Source organism: Chamaea fasciata, unplaced genomic scaffold, assembly GCF_029207755.1.
Source record: "Chamaea fasciata isolate MVZ Bird 193981 ecotype frontalis unplaced genomic scaffold, bChaFas1.0.hap1 SCAF_13, whole genome shotgun sequence".
Lineage (NCBI taxonomy): Eukaryota > Metazoa > Chordata > Aves > Passeriformes > Sylviidae > Chamaea > Chamaea fasciata.
This window is the reverse complement of record NW_027094098.1, coordinates 8815233-8827537: the sequence shown is the minus strand read 5'-3', so window position 1 is coordinate 8827537 and position 12305 is coordinate 8815233. Positions and strand designations below refer to the sequence as shown.

General features: G+C 50.4%; 1 protein-coding gene across 1 annotated transcript; it reads left to right on the top strand.

The window, feature by feature from the left end:
- The first annotated feature begins 4277 nt into the window (after positions 1 to 4277).
- On the top strand, positions 4278 to 12305 carry DNASE1L3 (deoxyribonuclease 1L3). Its single transcript, XM_066195211.1, has 10 exons — positions 4278 to 4293; positions 4438 to 4551; positions 6555 to 6887; positions 8328 to 8416; positions 9047 to 9139; positions 9423 to 9535; positions 10030 to 10142; positions 10462 to 10619; positions 11468 to 11564; positions 11794 to 12305. Exons 3-10 carry the CDS (start codon positions 6750 to 6752, stop codon positions 11908 to 11910), a joined length of 918 nt encoding a protein of 305 aa, XP_066051308.1. The 5' UTR covers positions 4278 to 4293; positions 4438 to 4551; positions 6555 to 6749; the 3' UTR covers positions 11911 to 12305.

Genomic DNA, 12305 nt, shown 5'->3' with positions numbered 1-12305 from the left:
TCAGTGGAAACGCAAGGGGGGTTGCAATGAAGCTGCAAAAGGAATGCAGTGGAGAGGTAATGGGACTTCCATGGGGATTGCAACAGAGGTGGAAAGGGGGATGCAATGGGGGGGATTCAGTGTAGTTGTGATGGGAATTCAGTGGGGTCAAAGCAGGGGATGCAGCTGCGCTGCAGTGGAAGTGCAGGCGGTATACAAGGTATAACACGGATGCTAGGGGGACAATGTGGGGGTACAAGAAGGGACACAGAGTGGCAACAGAGGGATGTGATGTGACTTTAGTGGGGGTGTAAGGGAGGGGTGCAAGCGAGCTGCAGGGTGTGGGCAGTTAGGCCAGGGTTCGGGTTAGGTTTACCCTAACCCTGGGAAGATGATTCACCCCGCCGAGGCAACGTGCAATCACTTGTTACGATTGCAAACAGCCTCACCACGTGAGATGTAAAAGGGGGTATTGCAAGGAACACACAGCAGGGAGCCAAGAAGGATGCAATGAGGCCACAGAATTCTTACAGTGAGGTTGCCATGAGGATGCAACAGGGATAAAAAAGGGAATGTGATAGGGCAGCAACAGGGTTGCAGCAAGGAGACACAAGGGTGGATACAACAGGGGTTACAACGGGGATGTTAAGGGGATGCGATACTATTGCCACAGACCTACAAAGGAGAGTGCAGTGCCACACCCCACAGAGAAACCCCACAGCCTGCTTGCAGGAGGCCTGGGAGCAAGCTTGGCATGGGGGACAGCTGTTCCTAGGTCTGGGGCAGGGCTGTGATCAGGGATGTTCCCAGGAAAGGACACAAAGGTTGAAATCCGAGCATCCCACTTATAAAAATCCTATTTCAGGTGTAAAAGTAAGTCTGTCACTTAGGTTACAAATCTTTCACCTTCCCAACAGAGGACTCTGCTCTCAGGAGCTGCATTTCAACTTCAACATTTCAAAATCTGCTCTGATTTTTCTTAGAATTGCCAACTGAATCCTTTTGCTATAAGCAAATTTACTCTAATTCCCCCTCATGGGTCACATTTCAGGCTGATGTGTACCTTTAAAATATGCCAAAATTTACGAGAAAACTTAACTAAATTGGAAATGAGATCAGCTCCTGAGTAAATGCAAACTGGGTCAAATGCTCACCCCATCTGTGCTCTGATAAAGGATGTCCTTTTGGTCTGGCAGGCTGGGGAATGTGAGATAATGTAAAGGGCTTTCCAGGTCAAAGTTTACTACAATAACCATAACCTTTTGATAACATGAACTGTCAGAAAGAGATATATAACCAAAAATCAAAGGGGTTAGGTGGCCTGGTAAAGTTGAGCCTCAGCCTCTTTTGGGTTTTCTTTCTCAATCAAGCTAGGCTAAAAAAGCTGAGCTTCCACTAAGGTGACCTAAGTGGACATGGGAGGTATTTCACAAGCATTCAAACATCGTTTTTAGTCAGAGTTGTTTGTTCAGCTTTCTCATGCAGGGCCCCAGGCTCCCGTGGGACACCTGCAGGGCAGTGCTGACCCACGAAGGGATGGATTATCCACCTGATGGTTATTCCAGGCCACCTGGTGGGAGTGCCCCTGGATACAGTCATAGCAAATGATGGCGCTTAAAATAGGGAAGCTGAAGTAGAGACCTGCGGTGGTTTTGTGTTGAAACATGGCATGAGCTAAGCAGGGAACCCTCCTGCAAGCGCAGTGTGCAGCCACAGGGAAGAGTCACTGAGAGTCTCCTTTGGTGGTGACGGGCTCCTCTGATCCAGCCACTGCCAGGACAAGACCACAGCTTCAACAGGTCACAGCCCTGCTGAGGGAGGCAGTTTGCAGTGCTGCGATCACTTTGCCAGGCAGGGGCTGAGGTTGCTCCTTTGCAGTGGAGATCTTGGGCACTCGAGATGGCACAGGGGGAATAGTGGGGAGAGTGCAGGGCACAGCTGGGCTCCCTGTGCACAGAGAGCAGATGAGCCTCAGACTTTAAAGGAAAGCCCAGCAGCTCCATGGGCACCTCCTTAGGACCCTGCAAGGCCATGTTTGGGGTGGTTGCAATGTGACAAGCCCAAATTAAAAGCCAGTGCCTGCACTGACCTGCACCATGAATTTTGTTTCTTTTCTCAGCCCACAGACAACTCATCACAAAGCTGTGGCAGCTGGCGAGGACTGAGTCACCCCTGTGTCACCCTCTGAGGCTGCTGACATTTTGGAGCCCAGCACCAGCTACACCGGCCCTCAGCCAAAAATTACTCATTGCTAATGCCAGTGTCAGGAGCTGGGCTTCCCACCAGCACAGGAGCACAGCTTTGATCCTGTGAGCAGGACAGACAGTGACCACAACAATGACTTATGATCCAGTGAGAAACAAATTGTGTCCCTAAATCAGAGCAACCACATGATAAAAAAACCATTAAAAATAATCGGAATTAGCTGTCACGTGGCTGCAGAAACCAGGACATGAGACTTTTATGTAAACAGTCTTGTTTTCCATAGGAAGGTGAAGCTCTGGCTGGATTCAGCCCAGGATGGCTGTGGAGAACTCTGGCTTCTGCCTCACCGAGCTGAGAGGCAGCACTGCTCCACTAGGTGAAAGGTTTCCATGCTATTTTTCACTCCTGGGTGATGGATCCCCAGGGCATGTGGTGAGGCTGTTTGCAATCATAACAAGTGTCAGCACACTGCCTTGGTGGGGCAAATCATCTTTCCAGGGTGACTTGTCCCCATCTATTTCCACTGGCACAGTGGTGGTCCTGTGGCACAATCCACGAGCAATGCTCAGGGCACTGTGGGCATGGGAGGGTGCTGGGCAAGGCAGGTGCCCCAGAGCCCACCATGGGTGCTGCTGTTGAGGAAGGCTTTGCCATGCCCTGAGCACTGCCACTTTAATAACACAGGGCTACCAAAATTCACCCCCCAGGACAGGGGTAAGGTCCTGGCTCACCTCGGTTTGCAAACAGAAGCTCTGGGTGAGCACAGGGGTAAATAACCCTTCTGGGCACCACCTTGAGCAGCCACCCTGACACTCTTCAGGGGCTTCGTTGCACAACCTGGGACAAACACAGGAACAATGCTCCTGCCTTTTAAAACATTATAAAGCAAGACCTACTTGCCTAATAACAGCTTTTAATAGTACTTCATTAAGTCCAGTCAAAGTTAATGCATGTATTATGTGCATTTTAATAACATCTTTAACTGCTAACAATATGGTGTACTTATTGGCACAAAACCTTATTTGGTGGCTGCAATATCTTTATGGAGGATTAACTTCAAAGCATCATCTTGTCATCGTTTGTCTTTTTTCCTTGGACTGTCTTGTAGAGGGCAGGGTCGCATGCTTCAAACCACTAGTTGAACAATACTGACAATACAATACAACAATACAATACAATATTAAGTTGAAAAGGAAAACCCTATCAGAGTCCTGGACTAGCAAAGGAATTGTGCCTTGACAGTAATTAATTAAGTAGAACACTTACCTTCCAGAATTATAAATAAAAATTGAGTATCTTGCACGCCAAATACATTTGCCCTGCACTGCACCAAAATGCCAGAGAGTCACATCAGGACAGCTATTGCCATTATACTGGCACCGAGACCACTTCCCAAATGACCTTATATGGTCTGCAGCCCAGCTATGAACTTCAGCAATACCAAATGGCTCAAGTGCTTTGCTACTTATTAACCTGAAAGTCCAAGAGACTGTGATAAAATACTCTGCCTGATGGTTGTGATAAGGTCACCAGGAGCCCAAAGGTAATTTCATTTGCCCAAAGGAACCTACTTTTATGGGGATGGCATCTTCCTGGCTGGCCCTTCTGTCATAGCAGATGTTGACAGAGTGACAATTTGTGTAGAAATGGTATAAGTTAAGAGACGTGCAACACTTTAAAGCCTGGTACATGGAAGGGGAGGCCCCTTGTCCAGAAAACAGAGATATGGTGGCACCTGGGGAGCACCAGCCTGTAGGTGATGGTCCCCACACTGCCCCTCACACCCAACATCACCTCTGCCCATGCTGCTCCTGGTTCCCTGGAGCCAATCTCCTCTTTGGTGGAACAGGCTAATGGGGATGTCAAATGGGGTAGCCGGGACACCCCGACAGATTTGGGCTCAGGCAGACTGGGTCAGCCTTTTCGCCCTTTGTTGAAAGGGCGCAGCAGCACTGGTTGTCCCCAGCAGTACCAAACCCCTGACAAGAACACGGACACCACATCTTTCCTGCAGAGGAGAAATGAAGCTTCAGCCAAGCCCCAAGCACCGAATGGGTGCTCCCCCCTCGTGGAGCATCCCGTGAGTCACTGCTGCCCTTCAAGCCCAGAGTAGGTTTCCTCTGCCAGAGCAGAAGGGGATGTGGGCTGACCACGCAGTGTCTCCCTCCAGCCCTCCCAGGGAGGCACAGGAAACCTCAGAGATCCTCTCAGACCATCTCTGCCAACAAAAACAATTTTGTTTGTTCCCTACAGGCAGCCAAGGCTACAGGCAAAAGGAAGCAGCTGTGCCTGAAGGGAGAGGAGAAACTCCCACATGACTGCAGAACCCTCACACCCCGCTGTCCCATGGGGACCCCAAGCAGGCATGTGATACAGGGACACATCTCACCCCATCCATCCCACAGCACCTTCTGGGGAATGGGAAGAAGATGGAGGGCTGAGTTGCTGCTCCAGAGGTAGTGACACACCAGCCACAGTTCCCATGCACCCAGGACAGGCTATCAGCAAAGCTTCACCAGAGGGCCCTGGGCAGCACCTACTCACTGCTCAGAGTTCTTGCCCAGATTGGCTTCTGCATTCCCCTCAGCCTCCTTAGCGGCTTCTAGTCTCCTGAGATCAGGGAGAGGCTGAGAAGGGGCTTTGTTAATGAATGTTCCACAGGTGCTGCTCAGCTGGAGAGGGTGTCCCTCACCTGGCATCATTCCGAGTGGGAACAAGAACCCCCTGACTGTGCTGGTTTCACCAGCAGTTGCTTGTGCAAGAGCACGGCAGCCCTGAACTGTCAATGTTCAGGCACCCACATCAAGCATGTTTCATGATCTGATAAGGAGCAAAGAGGTCATGCACAGAAAGTGCAGTAAACAGGGAGTAAAGTGCTGCAGAAAGGAACATGAGCTCCCTCTGTCACCCCCCGCAGGTCGACTAGCTGTGTTCATCCCCCTGATAATGCCTGGGGTGGAGGAGAAAGGGGTAACTCCTGAGCCAGGAGCCCTGAAGATAAACAACACCATTGACAGCCACGGTTCAGGGTCAGTGCCTTCATGGGCACCGCAACAAACACTTGCTCTTTGATGCCAGGGTAGCCAAAACAAGTCTGATTTTGGGAAGAGCTCTGGGTTTTGATGACTCTTGACCGTGAAGCTGCAGCTGCTGTCGCAAGCGCTTGGCTCAAGCTGCACTTTTAGCGAGGAGATTTACACCCTTCCAAGGCTGTCTCTTTCCCTCCCCTCTCTCTTTATTAGTTTCTTCCGGAGCCCGTCCTGCCTGGGGACAGCTCATTGGAGACCCAGAGGAGAGGAAGCACCGCCTAAGCCCTGTTATTTTGGAGGATCGTCTGCCTACTCCCCAAGCTGCTCTGTTGGTTGGGAAACACTGGGGAAATGTCATGACACGTCCCCTGCTGGCAGCCAGTGCTCCAAATTCCAAAAATGCCAAAAGGGATTTGTGGTGCCTATTCCAATACCTGCAGCACATTCCCTGGAGAACTTGCCTCCTCAGCAAGCCTGGATCCCGCTGCTTTCAGCTCTGCCACGTCTTTGGGAGCCCTTCCATGTGCTGTGCTTTGTCCTGTCTCCTTCGGAGTCTGTTCAGTTGGTTCAGTGCTGGTAGCCGTGTCCTGGTGGCTCTGGCTGACCTGCTTGGGCAGCAGGGTGCAGGCAGGCTGGGTATTCCGAGAGAAAGGAAGGAGGATGTGAAAGCGCCCTGTAAGCACAGGGAGAAAAATTCAAGACACTTAAAGATGTCATTTGGCTTGAACTCTTGTTACACCTCCTGCCTTTATAACTTGATTGAGGGCCAAAAAATGTGTCTTTGTCTGAGGGCTGACGCGTAGTGGAGGATTAAGGGGATAGGGGGGTGGCTCCCCTGTAAAAGCCACCTCAAGGGGACCTAGCCATCTCATCTGCAGCAACCTCACTCAGGTGTTGTTTTAGCCAAACTTGTGTGTCCCCTTCCACCACACAGCACCAGCCAGACTCACATGCACAAACCAAAACTCCTGTGCTGGGGACACTTGGCCGGAGTTTGAGGGGCAGTGCTGGGGCATCATGTGTCTTCCCATGGCTGCCTGGCACTCCCTTCCAATGGGCTTCCAGTGCCCTCCAGAAACCCCAGTCTTTCCCCCGTGCTGCTTCCCAGACCCTTTCACCATCCACCCCATCCACCTCCTGGTCTTTACCACCGGCCTGGAATGGCCCAGGGAGCCTGGTCCTAGTTGAGCATGGCCCAGAGTGGTCCCAGCTGGTGCCCAGTCATGGCAAGCACCCCACAGCTAGTGTGTCCCTGTGTAGAGGGATGCTGGTTCTGGTGGAGCTGTTGCTCCGGCAGGACTCAGAGGTTGGCTCAGAAGAGCCTGTTTTCCCCTCAGGCAGAAGTTCAAAGTCTCCATGCTGCTTTGTGCCGGAAGATGGAAGTGAGGGGAAGGAGGAAATGGTGATTCCTGTTCATGATTGACACAGCTGACTGCTGAGTTTGACCTCCCAACCAGCCGCAGAGGGACGGATGCATAAACACACACACATACATATTTATAGGCACGCTCGCAGCAACTCATTTTGCCCAGGTCCATGAAGATGCTGCTCTTCTTCTTACTTTCACTCTTCCATTTCAACCCATCCCTGAGCCTAAAAATCTGCTCCTTCAATGTGAGGTCTTTTGGAGAAACCAAAATAGCCAGACCTGAAGTCGTCGATGCTGTGGTAAAGGTATGTTTGTTTGCCTGGATGAGACAGAAACTGAATTTTCTAGAGTTTCTTAGATGCATAATCTTGCACTTTGTTTGTCTTTCACAGTTAAATATAAGGAAAAATAAGAGCTAATTATTTTTAAAATATTGTACTCTTAAAGTAAAAACCAGCCTGTGGTTGAACAGAATGTATGTTGTTATTTTAGACTTCAGAGGAATATAACAGGAAAAATATTTGCTGTTTCCTTTGGAAATTGAGTTACGAAAGGAGGAAAACCTCAATGCACAATAAAAATAATTTTCAATTTGAATCCACAAAGCTTTGGTTTGTGATACATTCTTTACCTTCCTTATGTGCTAATTATTTGCAAATATTCTTGTCTAATTAAATCTATTCTCAGGACAGCAAATACTATCTGTCCTATTCGAGTCTGGTAGAAATTTGAAAAACCCAATTGCCAATTCCTATAAGCAAACCCTCACCATCAGGCTGCCTCCACAAGAACTGAAGATAACCCCTGTTTTAAAAAGAACCAACTTCTAGACTTGTAGCTTTGCAAATGCCCTCCAAGATGTCACAGTGAGCGAGGACATGGGGCTTGGCATTAGTGAGGTGGCTGTGTGTGCAGAATGGCACCAAGGAGGAATGGCACCATATAGTTGGGTTGTATTCCTTTTATTGCAAACTGGCACAGAAGAGTGATTTCCTTGGCTTTGCATTCCTAGACCATACTGTCATCACTGTGGGCAATATATACTAAATTTTGGGGTCACTTAGATAATTGGGGGTAAGTTTCAGGGGGCAAAGAGGGACTTTTTTTTTTTTTTTTCCTGACAAAAACCACCCACGAAGTTTAAAGAACAATGAAATTAGGGGCAGAGGGAAGTCCCTGAGAGTGCTGACCTTTGGGTGAGCTGGACTTTCCCACGGGGAATCCCAGCAGTAGCTGTGGGAGCTGAGCCTTCAGTCTCTCTGAGGCATGCAGTCCCCTGGTGTCAGGACCCCGTTTTCAGACGTGGTATTTCTTTGGGCTCCAGGGGCTATTTCAGAGGAATCTGCAACAAACTGAGACAGGTCAATGCTTACTGTGGGGGAGGAGTGGGGCAGGGCAGAGGCAGCACCCCAGCAGTGGTGGGGATGGTGGAATCAGGCTCACAGGAATGGCTTTTGCTGCCCCTTCCCCTCCACACTTCCTCCTCAAGGTCAGGTGCCAAAATTTTTCACTGAATCTGAAACTATTCTGTTCCCGGGTTCCCTCTCCCAGTTCCTGCTGGGGCGTGCAGCAGCTCTGAAAGCAGAAAAGCTTCGTTCCAGCTCCTGCTCCTCTCCCACAGTCCCAGGCTGTGTGCCACTTTCACAAAGGACTTCCCCCATGCCTGTAACCACTTCTTTCTAACCCCTTCCTAATCTTCTAAAACCAGGCGCCTGCAAACTTCCTCCTACTTCTTCCCCTTGCAGATCATTTCCCGCTGTGACATCACGTTGCTGATGGAAATAAAGGACAGCAAGAACCGTGTTTGTCCTCTCCTGGTGGAGAAGCTCACCAGGTAGGGTGGCCGTCGGCAAACGGACAAATATTGGGAAAGCTGCTTGGCAAGAGCCTGTGCTCTACTCAGCGCCGCTTTACTGGGGCAAAATCTAAGGATCTGGGCTCTGTCCCACTGTCAAGGAAGGACCAGACTCTGGCAGTCTCGCTGAGGGACAGGAGCAAAGGCAGTTCCACACCACCGTAGAACACATTTTTAAATCAGTATAGCCAAGTTAAATTCAATTCGCTACAGAGAAGTTCCCGAAGGAGGAAAAAAAGAAGGGGGAAATGCCCTCAACGGGCTGGTATCAGGTTGCAGTAGGACTGCCACCTTCCTGCAGGGCTTGGAGCTGCTTTAGATTAGGGATTGCTTGCCTGGACAATCCAGACATCCAGAGGAAATCGCAGCGTTCCGCTGGCTGGACATGATACCCAGCATGAAGGAGACACAGGCTGCAATGAGCAGGGAGAGAGTGAAAAGCAAGTGATAGAGCAGGGGTTCAGCTCCTGGAAAGGGTTTAGTGTCTGTACCCACCTGCCTCCGAGGTCAGGCAGGCAATGCCCAAACCCCTGGGCACAGGCAAAATTATCTCACTCTCAGCACCTTTTGAGTGCAGAAAGAAATGTGAAAATATCACTTTACTTCCAGTCAGCTGAAGGAGCCAAAGGAGGAGTACAGGTTCGTGGCCAGCGAGAGGCTGGGAAGGAGCAGCTACAAGGAGCAGTATGTCTTCATCTACAGGTGGGTGAGCCCCCTTTGCCAACCAGCCAGCCCCTCCCCTGCCCTCTGGGGTACAGTCCCTGGAATTGGGCTGGACAGGGTGGTGGCTTTGCTGTGAGGGAGCCGGAGAGGTGCAGGTGGGTTGGGCTGTGCCTGGATATGGGGATCATCCCAGCAGACACCTGTGTGTCTGTATCCATCCCAGACTATGGGCCGGGGTCCAGGTCAGAGCATGGAGTCAGTGTTAGACATGTCTCGGTGAGCCACGAGTGTGACATCCCCTATCCTGTTCATTCTGCTGCAGGCAAAATCAGGTATCGGTGAAACAAACCTACCAGTACCCTGACACCCAGCCTGGGGATGAGGATGTCTTCTCCAGAGAGCCCTTTGCCGTCTGGTTTCAGTCTCCCAAAACCGGTGAGGTGTTTCAGAACCAAGCCATTGTCCCACTGTGCGTCAGCACAGCAACACTGCCTGGACCCGAGCACGTCAGAGGGCAGGCTCGAGAGGCTGCATCCAGACCCCGCAATGCTTTTCCTCCCAAGAGCATCGTTGTCCCTTCAGGGCTGCTGCCTCTGGGAAATCCCACAGCCCTGCACATGCCCTGCTGGGAAAGCCTCTGCTGCTGCCATGGATGGTGGGTTGGTGGATGCATTCCTTGCTGCTGGCATAGCCGGGAGCAGTTACTGTGTGTGCAGGATCAGGATTTGCCTGCGCTGGCGCAGCTCCTAAGGTCCAGCTGACTGCCTGGAGGGGTCACTGTGCAACCACAGAGATCACCCTGGTCTACAGTCAGGGCAGAAGCCGTTTCTTCCTCAGAAAAAACCCTTGCTTACAAGTCAGTCTGTTTCTTTGTGATTCATTCCCTATTTAACCATTACATTTTCCTGTTCTCCTGCCTTGTTTTGAAGCTGTCCGTGAGTTTGCTATTATCCCTCTGCACACCACACCAGACACAGCAGTGCGAGAGATAGATGAGCTCTATGATGTGTATTTAGATGTCAAACAGCGCTGGAAAATCGAGGTTGGTTGCCCCATCTGTGTCACTAAAAGGGCTTTGGTACGGAGTCACTGGCCACGTTATTTGCTATTCAGAGCTGAAAACCTTAAACCCATTGACAATGGTCCCCCCAGGTTTTGAGTATCTCTTTGGTGTATTTTCATTGAGTTTTCCACACTTTATACAGTAAACTTGATCACCTAATAAAACTATTATCAGCATGCCCTGATGCTCCCAGCAGAAGGGAGAAGCCCCACTACATCCATGGAGCATAAAAATCCTCGTTGGTCTTCTTTTGAAAGCTGTCCTCTTGCTTACATTTGGAAACCCTCCTACCTTCCAGAACTTCATCCTCATGGGGGACTTCAATGCTGGGTGTAGCTATGTTCCCCGAAAGCAGTGGAAGAACATCCGTCTGAGGACTTACTCCGAATTCCTCTGGCTAATTGGTGACAAAAATGACACAACGGTGAAGAACAGCACCAGATGCCCATATGACAGGTAAAGGGCTCACTGCCAAACCACCCACTGGTTATGATTCTGAGAGAAAAATCGTATCAAAAGGTGTCAGTGACCAACAGAGGAAACAAATGTACATGAGGGCATCAGAGTTAAAGCAGTTTCCAGGAGAAATGTGATCCACATGCTTCTAGTCAGGAGCACAAAGCCCTTTGCAGACCAGACTGGGCAGGGTTTACACAGAACCAGCCACTGCTGCAGCTCAGGTGGGGACGGATGACAGGACAGCCAACAGCACTTCCATCTGCAAGAAGCCCTGCAGACACCTGGCAGGAGGTGCTGCTGCCTTCTCCATGCCAGCTTTGCACCACGGCTTTTGCTCTTCCGTTTGTAATTTGGATTGGCAAATGCAGAGCGAGGTTCTGGTCAGCGAGGGGACACCTCACCTTGCCCTGGACATATGGCAAGTCCTGCTGCCACTGCAGTTCCCTCGGCAGGAGCAAGAATACATCAGCAATTAGAGCCCGGAGTCCTCTTGAAGGACAAGTTTCTGGCTCTGAGCAGGACTTCTCTGATACTCCAATTGTTGTCCTGTGATTTTTTGTATCCAGAGCAGGGCTTTGAAATTTGCAGCATTGTTGGGTGGGTTTAGACAGAAGTCATTTAATGTTGGCTTCCAAGGCCAGTGGACACCAAGATATTTAAGTGTCTTGCTGCCAAGGAGGCACCTAAAGGAGCTGACGTCTCTGGGTGGGCAGTCCATGGGTAAGGACAAACCACACGTAGCTGTGACTTCATCAGGGCCACCTCTCTGGCCACCAGCTCAGTGCAGTGTGGCCGCCACAGGTCAGGCGCCCCATCACAGCACCCCATTCCCTTGCTCCTTGCAGGATTGTGGTCAGTGGACAGAAGCTCATCCAGGCTGTGGTGCCACACTCTGTCAACATCTTTGATTTCCAGGAGGAATTTCAGATGACCCAGGAGCAGGTAGGCACAGCACAGCCTCTACAGCAGAGGGGAAGGGCTATCAGAGCCAGCAGCGTCCAGGCAGTGCTCAACACAGACCTGCCTGTAAGACTAGGTCACCGGTGACCATCACTCCCAAACTGATGCAATGCCCACGTGCCACCTCCCCACATCCAAGCACTGCACACCCTGGCAAGGCTTAGAGAATAGTGCAGGCAGCTCCCAACCCTCTGTGCTGTTGTCCTTGCAGGCGCTGGGAGTGAGTGACCATTTCCCGGTAGAATTTGAGCTAAAGGCAAAAGGTGGCTTTTTCAACTGGTTGAGATCGAAGTTTTCAAGGAAGAGGAGACCAAAGAGGAGCCGTTGATCGAGATCATGGGCATGCTGGGTCCTCCTACATGGCATGGAAATACCCAGATACCAACAGATCTTGTAGAAGCCTGGTGTAGAAATACAGCAAGTGCAATGTTTAGTGGGTGAAAAACCTCAAACATTTTGTTAAAGTTCGAATATTTTGATTGAGAAGGCAAATTAAACCTTCACACTGTTTTTTCTTCTTTGTATATAGAAATAAATCAGCTAGAAGCAGCACACTGTACTTACTGTACTGGTCACAAATGCAAGGAGCTCCTGCAGGGCTCAAATCCTTCTGTGTGCTTTACCTGCAACACCTGAAGGGCAGGGAGCTCCACAGTACCCGCGGGCTCTGGAGCTCTGCCATTCCTCAGCAGGGGCAGAAGGATTAAAAGGATTTTTGCGTCA